General features: G+C 34.9%; 1 protein-coding gene across 1 annotated transcript in view; it reads right to left on the minus strand.

Annotated features, from left to right (window-relative positions):
- LOC308658154 (scavenger receptor cysteine-rich domain-containing protein DMBT1-like) overlaps positions 1-5,716 on the minus strand; it is a gene marked incomplete at both ends in the record, with an annotated part of 184,480 nt that extends 178,764 nt beyond the window's left edge. The window contains 1 exon segment of the mRNA XM_081310777.1: positions 5,680-5,716. Within this exon segment, the coding sequence (XP_081166903.1) occupies positions 5,680-5,716 (37 nt within the window).
- Positions 5,717-16,883: the final 11,167 nt, after the last annotated feature.

The raw sequence follows: 16,883 nt of genomic DNA on the forward strand, positions 1-16,883 counted from the left end.
CTGCTGTTTGTTTTCTTCTTTCTGAGTCATGATGGTGACCATATATGATTATATATGAAAAGCACACTTTAAAATCTGTTAGAAAAGACAAAGAAGGTATCTACATAGTGGTAAGTTGAACAAATCATCTAAAAGATATAATGATTATAAATGCATACGGAACAGAACACACAATTTTATAAAACAAATATAGGATTTAAAGGGAAAATAAACTTGAATGCAATGCTAATAATGTCGTAATATTTCATTAATAAATTGGTTATCTAGACAAGATATCAACAAGCAAACATAGGACTAGAGTACATTATATATCAAGTGAACATACCTACAGAGTGTTCCATGCAACAGCTGCAGAATATACATCATCTGCATTTGCAGTGCCACACTCAGCTTCAGAGAACTATTCTTCACAGATCAATGAGACCTCATCCTCCTGTAGTCTGATTAGGTCATGAAAAGTGTAAAATTCATTCACTGAGCATTCTTAGAGCTTTGGCTGAGTATCAGAGTTGTGGAAAGAGACCCAAGCAGCAGCATCATTGAAAACTGAACATTCTTTTCTCATCTTTAAACAAATCTTCAAGTACTTATGGATCATTTATGATGTTCTAGTATTATGTTAAGAAATTCCTTTCACCAAGAAGCCATGGAACAGATGTTTTGAATAATATATGACTTCGAAATCTCATTCTGCTATCAACTGTACACAGACAGGTGATCCTCACCTATAGTTCTCAAGGATCAATAGATTCTTGCAAATGATGAGGTATCAACAATGCACAGTCAGGGTGTGGTTCAGATGCAGGTGTGCACTGTTCTACAAACCAAGATCACCTGATTTTAAAAGATGGGTATTACTATGGCCTACCCAAGTCTTCAATTAGAAAGGTGTTTCTTATATTACAATGGTTTAAACACAGTACTTGGTTTTAATTTCAAAAGTACAATTCCTTTGTAATATTTCACTGGTTGATAGGAATCTGGAGATGAAAAATTCAATCTTCTTTTCCATTTCCAGATAGCTGAGGTAAAAATACCACCAATTTAGTGAGATGCCTTCCTCACACCTGTGTTTTTCATGCAATAATGTATTCATGAATAGAAGTTATGTACCATACTCTATGTATTGATCACTCTGCAGAGTCTACAATCATGAAAAACATATTTCAGAATGTTATGATTGTTTCATCTAGACCTCTATGATATAGATACAAAATGATCAAATATATGTTCAGAGTAGCCTATCTCGAATACTGGGGAGTGGAATATGTCATAGCATGAGAGTGGCTTAAAGGCCTACAGTGATTGGCATTTACCTGTAATGGCCATTTTCCATGGTTTACTGAAGCAATTGGCAGGCTTCTTCCCCCTCTGATTTGTAAACTGCAATTAAAGTGGAAGTACTACTTGCAGTTTTGAAAGATAGTAAGCCTACGGCCTGAGGCCTTTGTTTAGACATTGACATTAAACAAAATATCTGATGCTGGGTCTCTTAATGTTAATATTCACTTCAAATGATAGGCATAACTAAAAGTGATTTGATATATAAAACTGTAGAGAACACAGAAAAGATGAGATTCTAATGAGAAATCATGAGGAATGGGGACCTGATGCTTCTAGAACATTCCTTCCACATTTCCTTCCAATTCCTGATTCTTTCCATTTACCTTTGCTCTTTAGACATGTGCTTCCCATACAGCTGAGACTGTGAATCCCAGAATGTATATTTGATCCACAAAAATATGGTAAACACAGGGCAATGACTCCTGTGTTTTGAGAGTGGGTAGATACTAATCCATCAGGGATAGTGGATTAGTAGTGCACCATCAACACTGTGTTAATCAAGAGTGATAATGCATAAAAAGAAGAGATATCTAGCAGCAAATTAGAATGCAGCTATAAATTTATGAAAATAAATCTAACAGGAAATATGTAGGACCCTTGTAAAAGCAACCAAACTATTTTTTAAATTTTTATTCAAATTTGTTATCTATGACAGCAGAATAAATTACAATTCATATTATACACATAGAGCACAATTTTTCATATCTCTGGCTGTACACAAAGTTGAATCACACCATTTGTGTCTTTATACATGCACTTAGGGTAATAATGTCACTCTCATTTCACTGTCTTTCCTACCCCCATTTCTCCTCCTTTTCCCTCCCTTCCCTTTGCTCTATATATCTAATCCTTCCATGCTCCTACCCCAACTCCATTATGAATCAACATCCTTATATCAGGGAAAACATTTAGAATTTGGTTTTTTGGAATTGGATAACTTCACTTAGCAATATATACTCCAACGCCATCCATTTACCTACAAATACCATGATTTTATTCTCTTTTAATGCTGAATAGTATACCATTAGACAAACTAAAGAAATTAAAGAGATATGAATAGGAAAAGAAGAACTCAAATTACCACTATTTGCCAAAGATATGATTCTATACCTAGAGACCCAGAAAATTCCACCAGAAAAATTCTAGAACTAATAAATGAATTCAGCAAATTAGCAATATGTAAAATCAACACTCATAAATCAAAGGCATTTTGGGGCTGTGGATGTGGCTCAAGCGGTAGCGCGCTCGCCTGGCATGCGTGCGGCCCGGGTTCGATCCTCAGCACAACATACAAAGTGTCCGCCGATAACTAAAAAAATAAATATTAAAATTCTCTCTCTCTCTCTTTCTAAAAAAAAAAAAAGAAAAGAAAAAAAAAGAAAAAGTTCTTCAAGTCTCTAGAAGGAAGGAAAAAAAATGTTTCCTTTAAAAAAATAAAAATAAAATAAATCAAAGGCATTTTTGTATATCAGTGACAAATCCTCTGACAGAGAAATGAGGAAAACTACCCCATTCACAATAGTGTGTGTGTGTGTGTGTGTGTGTGTGTGTGTGTGTGTACACAAATACTTGGGAATCAACAAAAGAAGGGAAAGACTTCTACAATGAAAACTTCAGAAGGCTAAAGAAAGAAATTAAAGAAAACCTTAGAAGAGGGAAATATCTACCTTGTTCTTGGATAGGCAGAATTAATATTAACAAAATGACCACACTACCAAAAGTCGTATACAGATTTAATGCAATTACAATCAAAATCCCAATGATAATTTCATACAAATAGAAAAAAGTAGTCATGAAATATAAGAGACCCAGAATAGCTAAAGCAATCTTAGCAAGAAGAGTGAAGCAGGTGGCATCACTACACCAGACCTTAAACTATACTACAGAGCAACAGTAACAAAAACAGCATGAAATTGGCAACAAAATCAACTTGTAGACCAATGGTACAGAATAGAGGACACAGAGACTAACCGACCTAACTACTGTTATCTTATATTAGACAAAGGCACCAAAAACATACATTGGAGAAAAGATAGCCTCTTCAACAAATGGTGCTGGGAATACTATCTCTCACATGCCCAAAAGTCAACTCAAAGTATTATAAGAAAAAGTAGGCCCAAATCTCTATCATATCAAATTAGTCCCTGACTTCCATAATAAGACTCCAAACTGTCTTTGAAGGTTTTAAAGATCTTACTTTTAAGTGGAAACATAAATAATTTTTATACTGTCTTCTTTAGTGAATGCAAATATTTGATAGAATACAGTCCAAAAGCTAAATTGTTACTAATTTGATGTTTTATATAGGATTTTTGAAGTTCATAAGTAAAAATAAATGTGAATATAGGAAAGAAATTTGTGAAATAGAAGGATGCTATAAAAATATTCATGAAATTTAAAAAATATTAAGAAAAAAACTAAGTTCTTATGAGAGTGCAAAGCAGCAGAATGTAAATGTAGACAAAAGGCAATTATGTTTAGGAAGTTAGTATTTAAAAGTTAACACCTTATAGCATTAGGACATATATATTTTTATATCATTGAAAATGTAAGTATTGTTTTTAAAAAAAATAGTATTTAACTACTACTTTTTATTTTGCCCTAAAATAAAATTTTCAGTGGTTTAATAAGCACATGTGAAAGTCATTCATAATGCACAGAGATAATATATATATATATATATATATATATATATATATATATATATATATAAAATATTATTCAAGTTTATTGTAAAATAGACATATTTGAGCACTTTCCTACTAACCCCCAAATTTCAGCCTCTCATGAAAATGGCTCCATATTTTCATATTTACTAAAATCCTTTATTTCTGTAATGCAGCAAAAATCTTTTTGTTGACCATTGATTTGGTAACAGCATTTTTTAAAAATTTGACTCAAAAAATGAAATTTTATGTCTTACATATAGGATAAATGTTGTAACTAAAATTATCAGCCAGGTTAATGTGTTAGTGAATGCTTTTTTATGAAACACACATTAAATAATCAGCTTATAAAGAGAAAAGTTTAAACTCATTCACAATTTTAGAAGTTACAGTTAGTATTTGGTTGGCCTAATTTTGGGGGGTAGCATAGCCCTTCATTGTTAAAAAAAAAAAAAAAAAAAAAAAAAAAAAAAAAACCTAGGTACAGCAAATTGCTCTCCTCTTGTTTGGGAAGAGAGGTAAGAGGAGGCCAGGGTTCTATAATCTCTATCAAGAGCAGGTGCTTAATGATTCAGTGATTCCCACTATTCTCAAATCCCTGAGGGTCTCTCACCTCCCAAAAGAACCAGGTTGGAGATTAAGCATTTACCGTGGGCCTTTGGGGACAATTTTAAGATCCAAACTATAGCAGTCAGTGCATTTTTGGAAAGATTAGCTAAAGAGGAAGAATTTTACCAATGGTCACTGTGTTTAGAGTTAATATATTGAATGTACTTCTAAAGAAATACCACAGGACTAAGAGAGCAAAAATGAAAAGTAAAGAAAACCATAAATTTAAAAATCTGTCTTGCATTGTAGAGAATTATACTCAGGTGTTTTCGGGGGAAGGGGGGGTTGGCTTTTTTTTAGTCATTAATTAGAAGAAAGAGACACATCAGTGCTTCAGTCAATTAAGGAAGAACACAGTTTCAGACCATGAAAAATATAATTCTTACTTGCCCATGAGACTTGAAGTATTAGGTATATAAGTGACTGAAGATATATATTTGGCACAAGACAGCAAAAGACATCTTTTGTGGCTACTCTTGAAATAACAGAAATGTGGTTGTTGCACAGCTCAGATTTGGGGGTTATTTTATTTCTAAGCAAAGAAAGCACTATCCCTTTCATTTTGTAGCATAAAACTACTCTTAAGTTTTATTTTTTTTCCTAGAATCATTTTTTCATGTCTTACATATCCAATATCCAAAGTATCTTCTGATAGTGACTTATTTCAGTGCTAAGATTAAAGATAATTATCCTGTAAATTAAATTGAGAATATTAAAACACCATTTTCTTTTATTTTGGCAGAGATGGTAGACTGGGGTAAGGATAGTGATTGGTACAAAGTTATAAATTTGGAGAATATGGTTGGCATCCCCATGTATCCTCTCATGTCCTTGTTTTATTCTTCCCAATGACAGCTTCACATGCCAGGTGACTGCACATTTCCACCTCCCTTGGCTCAGTGTAAGATATATATTGCATGTCAATCTCCTGGTACATCCTTTCCACTTACTCTCAGACAAGTGTCCTCCATATCTCATAATTAACTCACTTGCAAGAAAGACACCAACCTGAGTGATAGGAGAATCTCAGGGTCCAGACTAGAAAATTGTTCCTACTTACCTGGGCTTGAGCCTAGAAGATCCTCAATTCTCCACATTTCTGCTCTTCTCAGGGCTTTATTGGCCACAGGAAATGTCTCCTCTTAACCCTTCTCATGATTAGAGCTTTAGGTCTCAGTTTTATTAGGTAAACCAAAGATCTGGTATAACAAGGATGGTATTCAACATGTTTCATCAAGATTGTACATACATTTATTTCTCTATGTCCAGGGTTGCCTCCTTCATCCTGCCTGTAGCTGTGACACAATCTGCATCCAACCAACTCTCAGGTCCTGTGACGATATTCTCACCTCTATCTATTTGTCTCTCATACATAACTCCAGGGTCCTACTTTCTCTTGGGACAGAGCACTGTGCCGCTTGAGATACTGGGGATGTCTCCATTAGGTTTGGTATTTGGCCACTTACAGATCCACAAAGATCATAGTTCCTTGAAGACCAACCTTGCTTTTTACCTTGTAAAGCAGGGGTGGCTGCATGACCTTCCAGTGAAGTCAAAGAAGAGGCAAAAAGCATAGTCTCTAGATGCTTAGAAATAGCCATAATAGCCTTGGATTTGCAGATGATAAAAATGGTGTTGAAAGGGAGACTTCAAAGAGGTATATGTAAACTTTCTGCTCAGGTTTTTTTATTTATGTTGGAGATGGCTATTTGAAGGCAATATTGAGAGTCAACCTCATGTTATTTTACTCAAAATTCAAATAACTTTTTAGATTTCTCCATGTTGCAGGAATGTTTGGAGTTGAAAATATAAATCACAAGAAAACAATGGTGTTAACTTTGGTGCATGGTCTCTCTCTCATCCAGCAAGGAGGTCCACGGAATAGGGTAGAGGAGAGTGTGGCTGTGGAGTTTCTAATCAAGACCTCCAGAGACCAAGCAGAAAGCAGGTCTGGTTTTATTGCACAGTTACCATGTATATATACTCAGGCAGTAGCTAAGCAGATGATAGACAGCCACCAATGCAATTTCTACTAACTGTCCTTGCAGAGACCAATCAAGGAATGGGCTTTGGAGCAAGCACTGGGACTGCAACACATGGCCTCATGCCCAGGGCTGTACCTTCAGGGTAAGTAGCCTGTTGCTCATGCACCTAGCACACGAGGGGAGTCACCTGCCACTCTGACACCCTTAACATATACCATGTATGCAGTACTCCATGCACTTTTTCCCACAATTTGGGATTTCTTATTTCTAGTGGAAAGAAAGAGAAGCAAATAGTTTCAAGTTATTTGAAACTATTTATGAAGGTTTATGAAGGACCTGGTGGACAAAGAAAGAGATATTGCCCCTACAGAGGACTACTGATTTGTACGAACCAATCTAACCAAAGGCAAAATGAATATTTCAGTCAGACATGTTTCTCTTTCATTTCTTTCTATATGGATGCACTTTGACCTAAGGCAAGATTCTTAATGAAATATCATCACTGGGACCCCTTTTTCAACATTTTGATCTGCTTATTGCCTCAAAATTGATTAACTCTTACAACTCATTCTTCTCTTTCCCTACAATTGCCATGCAGGATTGACATAAATATACACAGGAAATTCTCCAAATCACAACTGGATATTCAGCTCTGTTCAGAGAATCCTTAAGTACGTAGTCAGCTCTCATTGTCAAATCCTCTTACTACAAGCCTCTTTTACCTTCTGAAAGTTCACTTCTATCCATCCTCCCATTCTTATCATATAACATAAAGTGCACTTTTATGACTGACTGCAACAGGTAGAAACTGTCATCTTTTACCAAAATACATACCTAATGACATTTTATTAAACCCAACATTGACTTGCAAACACATGGCCAAGTGTTCCTTCCAATTTGAGTATATGAAGATGTTGTGTCAAAAAAAACAAGTGAAGAGAATGGATTGTAGTAAAGATGAAAGGAGAATCCACAACTCAAAGCTTTTCATCTGCAGTTCTTACTCTTACCAAAAGCTATGTATTCTTTTCTCTGAATTTGTAAGAGACTTGTGACTTTGTAGTAACCCATAAATTCCTCTGTAATTTGTTTATTGATATCCTCTGTGTCTATACAGCTGCTAGCCTAGTGCAAAACAGTGTCTCAGGCTATACATATGGAACACTTCAACTAAGAAAAGTGCAATCTCATTCTAGTCCTTTCTTCTGACAGGCTCATTGTCTTTAAGGAGATATATCTGTTGATTTGCAGATGTTTTGGATTATAAGAAACATATAAGAACAAAATTATAAAGTTAATATTAATTGAGGTGTTATTAAAATAAATTATCTTTTTAAGACGGACAACTGGAGAAGGGGAAACTGTAGTTGAGACTCACAAGAGGGAAATAAGTGAAGCTTATCACAATCAGAAACTGAACAGTTTTGGTCTATAGACCTCTGAGTTCTTTCTAGCTTATCCACCTCATATTTACCCAGAAATCAGAAACCTACTAACCTAGAACTTTTCATTCTCCCAGACACTGGACAATACAATGACGGTACCTGAGCATGGGACTCCTATATCATCATGCCTGCAGTTGCAGTTCTGTTGTTCTTCAAAAATAGCAATGAAATTGAAAAACATCTAGTTGGATTGATCAAGGAAACAATAGAGAAGACACAAATTATGAGTATGATGAATGAAGGAGAGGGTATCACTCTATTTCAAACAATTACCCATTATCCTTGATAAGAAAATGCTGTAATTCAGTTCATCATAATTTATTAGACAACTTACATAAAATGAATAATTTTCTAGTAAGATATAATTTCCCAAAACTGGTACAATAACAAATAAAAAAACAAAATCACTACCAAATTGATGGAACAAAATGGTGCCAAAGGCCTTTCACTGATTATTTCCCCATAGACACATCAATTTAATTAGATATTCATACAACAAACTACTTTCACAAGAGTTAAGAAAGCCAGACAAGAAAATACAATGCTTGGTTGCAGTATAATAATAGGAAAAGATGCACTGGATAAGGTAGGAAGAAAAGAGTTACTCATGTTGTCCCTCCCTTCAATCAAGTAATGCAGCCTGGAGAGATGCCTCCCACATGGGGAGGGAGAAGGAATAAAAGCTGAACCTTAGACTTAAAGACCAAGCATGCCATGGTGCACTCCAGGGCCTGGTCATATCCCAAGTCCTTTGCATTGCAGGAACTGATTCTCTGGAACTGCCTTAGCCAACAGTGCTTCACCATTCCTTCCCCAACCTTGGGCAGCAGAGGAAGGAGCAAGACTCCACCCTCCTGGAAGCAGGGCAGAAAAGCTAGCACAGGACTTGACTTGGAGCTCAGTTCTGGCCCACGATAGTGACACATAGCACCAAGGAGAACCCAAGGGTCCCTCTACTCAGGCCAGAGCTCACACACAGAACTTCCAGACATAGCAGAGCTCAGGGTAAACACTTATTCATCAATAGGATGGATTCATATTTTGGCCTACATCAAAACAAGTTATAGGGAGCTCCTGTATACACCCCTGAGATTGTGCAGCTACTTGTAGCTGTGAGACTCAAATGGGACCCAGTTTAGTGCTAACTTTGGTGGTCAAAGAACTACCTTCACCAACACTACATCAGTACTGAGAAGCAGAATGTTGAGACAACCTCAAATTTCTGCGTGTATGGAAACATATTAAGCACAGGATTTGGCTTTGTTTTTCAGTGCCAGACAGGTAAAATCTAATACTGGGCCAATCCTGGTGGTACTTGTTCTCAGGCCTGTGCCCCTGAATAGAGAAGAGACACATGGCCCCAGTCAATTGGACTTGTATTCCAGCCAGCATACCCTGTGGCTGGTTGCAGCAGTCACAGGCCATGAATCCACCTTGGCAGTACACAACTCATAGCAGCATTGGTCTAGGTCCTTCCTCAGTGTTGGCTGTGGCCTCAGCATGCAAAATAACATTGCAGTGTTAATGACCAAAGACTTCCCTCCCCATTCTTCTGCCAACTTCAGAAAGAACAACATGAAGAGAAAAACTACCTTCTCAGGAAGTAAAGATGGGCATCATCTATGGTTAAGAGTAGATGCAGCTAGTCATTCCACAATGATTCTGCCCAGGGCCCAGTGGAATGTCAGAGTACCTGAATGCAAGCTAGTGACCCTGGATGAAGCATCTAGACCTACCCCAGTCTCAGGGAGAATTTCTGGGTATGGACTACCCCTTTAGGTTCTCCCCATTTCCCCATTTCATGTTGAAAAACATACCTACTATGAATTTGGGGAAAATCAGGCCTTGTTCTCTAGTGTTTCCTAGTTTACTACTGAACAAAGAAAGCATGGGCTAAGTTACTACCCAGTACTAAAATAACGTAAGTGTCCACAGGCTCACAGAAAATATGAAATCTCCTAAGTTAGCATTTGTGTACACTATATGTGTTTATGGTAATATCTCATTGAACCACATTAATATGCCATATATATATATATTAATATGCCATATATATATATATATATATATATATATATGAGAAATTGTTTTATAATCCAGATTATAAAGACTGAAATAAAACCTGATACTTCAATATGCAGGTACTGTCACACATCACCAAGGTAGAGAACTTCCAAAAAGCATGACCTCAATAATGGTCAAAATAAGTGCCAGAAGTGACCATATACTATACATTTACTCTCTGACAGAAATGTAAACAACTGTTTTAATGAAATTCAATGAGCTTTCACAAAGACAGAGAAATAATTTAATATTCTAACAGAAACTTACATAGATGGAAGTAATTTTTTTAAAAAGCAAGCAGAAATTCTTGAGATGAAAAATACACTAAGTGAATTTAAAACCATGAAAGATGGCAGAATATGCACAGAAAGAAAAAATTAGTGAGCTAAAAGACAGATTATTTAAAAACACACAGTTCGAGGAGAGAAAGAAAAGATAATGAAGAGGAAGCAAGAAAGCCTAAAGTAAATTTGGAACATGATTAAAAGATTAAAGATAAGTATTTCAATGAATCAAAAGAAAATAAATAACACACAGGGATATTTTAATGGGTGGAAACCATATAAATACAAGGAAAGAAAACAATTTACTTTAACAACCACTGGATCAAGAAAGAAATTATAAAGGAACTTCAATATTTTCTTAAAACAATCAAAATAGAGACACAACATACCAAAATGGATGAGATACAGCAAGGTGCCTCAAGGGGGAAAGATTATGTTAAGCAATGTGTACATCAAAAATAAAAACAAAAACAGAAAAATATTACATATATTATAATTATGACTCAAAGCAATAGAGGAAAACAAGAAGAAACTAATTCAATATTAGCAGAAAAAGACCAAAGCTGAAATCAATGAAGTAGAGACTAAAATATCAACACAACTAGGAACTGGTTTTTATAAATAGTCAAAAAATTGACAGCCAGACTATCAGAGAGAGAAAAAAAAAAAAACACAAGTAAAATCAGAGATAAGAGGTAAACATTACAACTCACACCAAAGAAATACAAAGGATCATTAGAGATTATTATGAATACTACATGCTAACAAATTTGATAACCTAGAAGAATGGACAAATTCTTCAACATATACACCTTATCAATATTCAATCATGAAGAAATAGAATACATGAAGATACCCAATAATGAGTAAAGAGTTAACTTATTAATAAAAAACCTCCCACTAAAGAAAATCGCAAGAGCATATAACTTCAATACTTAGTTACCCACAAAGGTTTAAAGAAGAACTAATATCAATACAGTTAAAATCATTTCAAAAACAGACAAGATAATTCTTTCAAACTCATTCTCAGAGGCCCGAATTCCCTCATATCAACATTAGACAAGGACACATACAAAAAGAGAAAAGCTACAGGCCCAACACTTTTGATGATTATAGATGTCAAAATCCTCAACAAAATACTAGCAGACCTAACAGCACATTAAAAAGATTAGTACTGTGATCAAATGGGATTTATCCTGGGGATGTAAATGTGGTTTAACAAACCCAAGGCTGTAAACATGATACAATACATCAACAGAATACAGGACAAAAATCATATGATATTAAAATTATATAATAACAAATACAAAAAAGGGTCTTGAATAAAATTTAGCATTCTTTTACAGTAAAAATCGAATAAATTAAGAATAGAAGAAAAATCCTTCAACATAATAAAGGCTATTCATAATATGCCAACAAGTAAAATGTTACTGAATAAGAGAACTTAAAAATCTTTCCTCCTAAAATCTGGAACAAAATGATAATGTCCACTTCTATCAGTTTTATTCAACATAGTAAGAAATCCTAGCCGGAACAACCAGGTAAGAGCAAACAATAAAGGGAATACAAATTGCATAAGAGAATGTCAAATTGTTGTTTGCAGATCACAAGATCTTAATACAGAAACCCCAAAGACTCTATCACACAACATAAATTGAAACTTGAAAATGAATTCAGCAAACTTGTAGGATACACAATCAATATATGAAAATTCATATTGTTGTGGTTTACCAATAGTGAAATATCCGAAACACAATCAAGAATCCATTCTGTTTATAACAGCTATGAGAAATACTTAGGAATAAATTTAACAAAAGAAGGAGAAGATTTGTGTAATAAAAACTAAAATATTAATGAAAGATTTTGAAGAGGACATATACAAAAATACAAAGTGGAAAGTCATGCCATGCTTATAGATCAAGAGTCAACATTTCTATCTGAAGCAATTTAGATTCAAGCCAATCCCTGTCAAAATACCAATGGTATTCTTTACACATCTAGAGAAAAAAAATCTCAAAATGTATATAGAATAATGAAAAAACCTTGAATAGGTAAGGTCATTTTGAGCCTAAACACCAAAACAGGACTCATTACAGTACTCAACTTCTAAATGTACTGTTAAGCTGCAGTAATCAAAAAAGCAGGTTATTGGCAAAAAAAAACAACAACAAAAAAACAAAAAAAAAAAAAAACACAGAAACACAGAACCACAGAATAGAATACATAGCCCAGAAGTAAATTCATACCTCCACAGACAAATGACTTTGATACAGGTGCTAAAAACATGCATTGGAGGAAGACAGTCTTTCCAATAAACACCGATGAGAATACTGGATATCCTCATTCAAAAGAATAAAACTAGATTTACCTCTCACCCGACACAAAACTCATCTTCAAGTGGATTAAAGACTTTAATGTAAGCTATGAAATGACCACAAAAAAACTTCTTCAGGATACTTAAAATGAGCAAGAAACTTTTGGACATCAAAAGAACAAGAAACAAAGTAAAAAATAGACACATGAGATTTACAAAAAGCTAAAATCTTCCACATAGTAAAGTGAAGAGACAGTCTACCTAACAGGAGAAAATATTTGTAAATTATACATATGAAAATGGGTTAATGTCCAGAATATATTTTTTAAAAAGATATATTTTAAAATAACCTGATAAAATATGGGGTGTAGATCAAAACAGATACTATATACAATGGGGGCTGTGGTATAGCCCAGTTGGCAGAGTGCTTGTCCAGCATGCACAAGGCCCTGGGTTTGATCATCAGCACCACACACACACACACACACACACACACACACACACACCCCAGACCACCAGGTATATGAAAATATGCTCACCATCACTAATCTTCAAGGAAAAGCAAACTAAAGGACAATGGAATATTGTCTTACTCTAGTAAGAATGGCTACTATCAAAAATACAAAGTGTGAGGATGTGGACAGTGTGGTTTATATGCACAACAGAATATTATTTAGCACCAAAAAGCATGAAATCCTGCCATTTGCAAAAAAACCATGGATGCAAGTAGACATTATACTTTAGCGAAACAGGTGGAGTACAGAAGGATAAGGGCCAGGTGAGTGCTCTGACATGAGCATTACAAAGAAGTTGATCTCACTGAAATGAAGAGTAGTTTAGAAACAGCAGGCGAGACTGGAGGCCTGCGGGGAGAGGGGATGATGGGGAGAGGAGAAAGAAGTTCAATTGTGCTTATGAACAGCAGGGTGACTATCTATAATGTCAGTGTGCTGCATATTTCAAAAAGCTCCAAGTATGGATTTTGAATGGTTTCACCACAAAGAAATTATAAATATTTGAGGAGATAGATAGGTTTAACCTGATTTAAACATTGTATAATATATATGTAGAATAGATCACTGGTATCCTATAATTATGTGTACATTTTATGTTTTTATATATCTGTTAAAAATCACTATCTTTCCAAGTTTATAACCAAATTGAATTATTACTTGAAACCTCCCCACAAAAATTTCCAGAACCAGAAGCCTTCAATGGTGAATTATATTTCATAGGAAAATTATATGAGTTCTAGGTTTTGTTTTGCTTTTCAAAAAAGAAAATAAAGCACTTTATATAATTTATTTTATCATCTCAATAAGATATAATGTAAAAATCAAGGCATTATAAGAAAATAAGTTAACTACAAAGCAATATTCTTCATGCATACAGACAAAAGAATCTTCAGCAAAACACAGCAAGTCATACTAAATAATACACAAACAGAAGCACCAGGACCAAATGGGGTTTACCCAGGAATGCAATGTTGGTTTCTTAAAATAGTAAATGAAAGTAATTTACCAAATTAGTAAAGTAAATGAGAAAAATGCAAGATTGTTTCAATAGATGGAGAGAAAAACATTTGGTAAAATTTAATATCCCTTTATAATAAAAATTCTCAGGAAAATAGAAATAAAAGAGAATCTCATTAAGCTACAACAACATTCTCTGTTAATAATTCCATTCTTTGTATTGGAGGCCCCAGAAAAGTCAAGAAAAAGAAGAAAAAGGTAAATAGCTTATGAAATATTTAATAAAATTCTGTTTATTATCAGAGAATATGATTGTGTATGTGAAACTAGGAATCTGCAAATATCTGCCAATATTAATGAAGCTATAAAACATGAGCACAATATAACAATTAAATCATCTTATTGTAGCAACAAAAGTCAGAAAGGTTAACAATCTTTTTTGAAAGAAGTACATCAGACCGCTTACTTCAAGATCTGCTATAAATCTACCACATTGAAACAATATTATACTGGCCTAAAGATAATCATATAGGTAATTGGAACCTACTAGGAGCCTAGAATCAAACTCTTATGTTATGCCTCCCTTCCTGAGTGAAATATAAGAATGACCAATGAAGACCAAAAAAGGAACTGAAAACCAATAGTAAGTAGGGAAGAGCAAGTTAGATCCACAGAGAATTAAACTTATTCACAAGAATTTCTAAAAGAGTAAATAGCAAGTGTTAGAGAGGATTTGTAGTCATGGGAATGGTAGTATTAACTTTGGAAACTTCCAGCTCTTACTTTAAAAGAAAGATACTGACAAAATGATGTGACAATTTCAATAATATTCCAAAGCAATGAAAGATATTACATGAATTTTCCTAACATTTTTATTTATAGTAACAAAACTAGGATTTCACTCAGCTGTTCCATAATAGGTGAATGGATAAAGAAATAGAGATATATCCACATAATGAAAAGTTGTTATGTAATAAAATGAATAAAGTATTTTTAAATAAATGTTATTATGTTATTTAATGTTTATTGCATGATGCTGTGGTAAATTATATACATGTATATAGATATGTTTACACATATATATTTACTATAGTGAAGCAAAATATCATAGCCAACAAACCACAAACTTACCTCTCCCCCTGCCACATCCAGTATCTGTCTCTGTTTCTATATTTCAATCTTTCCTCCATTCTCTCTCATCTTTCTCTCCTCTTTTGTCCTGTATTTTTCTTTCTGTTTCTTCTCTTTTCAGGTACATCACTCTTTATGACCCTTCTATCTTCCTCCTTCCTTTTCTATGTCTCTCTCTCTCTCTTTCATATACACAAACACACCAGTTCACTGGCTAAAAGGGCAGAAATGCCAATAGGGTAAGTAAGTAAAATATAGAGTACAGGAGTAAGAGGTAAGAGGCCTAGCCTGAGGTCATCCCTTAGCCTCTAACTGTTATGGGAAACCTGGGAAGTGAGTTTTTAAGTGCCATTGTAGAAATCCAAAATATAGTCTCATAATTTGTTCTGGGAACAAACTTTATATCTCTGCAACGTCCCATTGTTGTTCTTGAATAACTGAGACCCCAAAGAAGAAAAATCATCATTTACTGTCACTTCAGATCATATTAGGTCAAAACCCAATGATGATAAAGAGACATTGTCTTTAGGATTCCAAGGACCATTTCCCAGAGTCTTGGAGCTAATCCAGCATCTCCCTGGTCTTAAAAAGTGGGGCTATGCTTACCTTGAGCATCCGCTATGACAGTAAGGAGAAGAAAAGCAAGTCCCTGGAGAAGGCAGTGTCCCTGCATGGTCCTTCTGTGCCTTGCGTCCTCTGGTCACAGCATCGGCTTCCCCAGATGATCTAGGGAGCCCTCCCAGCTTTTGATGGGGCTCCTACCACAGGAAGAGGATTATATAGTGCCAGCCACTGACATGGTCAACTTCTGGGAGCCAATAGAAACTGTGTTTGACATCTTCCCTGCCCTCAGAGACTGTATGTAGGAAAAGGAAACTTTCTGAAGTTAAAACATCAATTAGCTGCTGAATCTTAATTATCTTCTTATATAAAATAGGTGTCTTTTTGATATCAGATTTCTTTCTGTTCTCAAGACTGATACAGAAAAGCAATTTTTTTTAACCTCAGGTTCAATGGCAAGTTTCACCTAGTTGCTAGCATTAGTCAGGTGCAAGGTTTTGGGTCAGTACCATTACCCAGTGGAACCAAGAAAAGACTACCTTTGTTGAGTGAAACCTAGGATTCCAGTGTCACAGGACCAGCATGTTGTGGCTACAAGAAATCAAGATGTCCTTACTGTAAGAAGAAAAAGGAAGGGGATTAGAAAGATAAAAAGACTTTGGGGGAATGAACATAGGTGAGTTGGACATCACAGGATGTGAGTGTGGATCCTGTAGGCTTAACTTTCCTCCCTCCTCATTTCTAGGTCATAAATAAAGCCTCTCCATAACTCTACTGATGACATTCTAAATTTATGAAGACTGCTTTCTCTCCTTAAGTCCTATCTCAGAGAACTTTTACTGATTTCACATGGGAATAAATTGTACTTCCCTGGGACATGGGTGAATCAGAAATTGAAAATAAGTTATAAGTTCACTTCTCATTTACAATTCAGCTCTCCTCCCTCTGACACTCCAGTCTTTATGGGATTTTCATGGACCCTGCTAAAAGGATTTATTTTGCACCCTG

The sequence above is a fragment of the Spermophilus citellus genome, assembly GCF_964194105.1.
Source record: "Spermophilus citellus genome assembly, chromosome: 10".
Classification (NCBI taxonomy): Eukaryota; Metazoa; Chordata; class Mammalia; order Rodentia; family Sciuridae; genus Spermophilus; species Spermophilus citellus.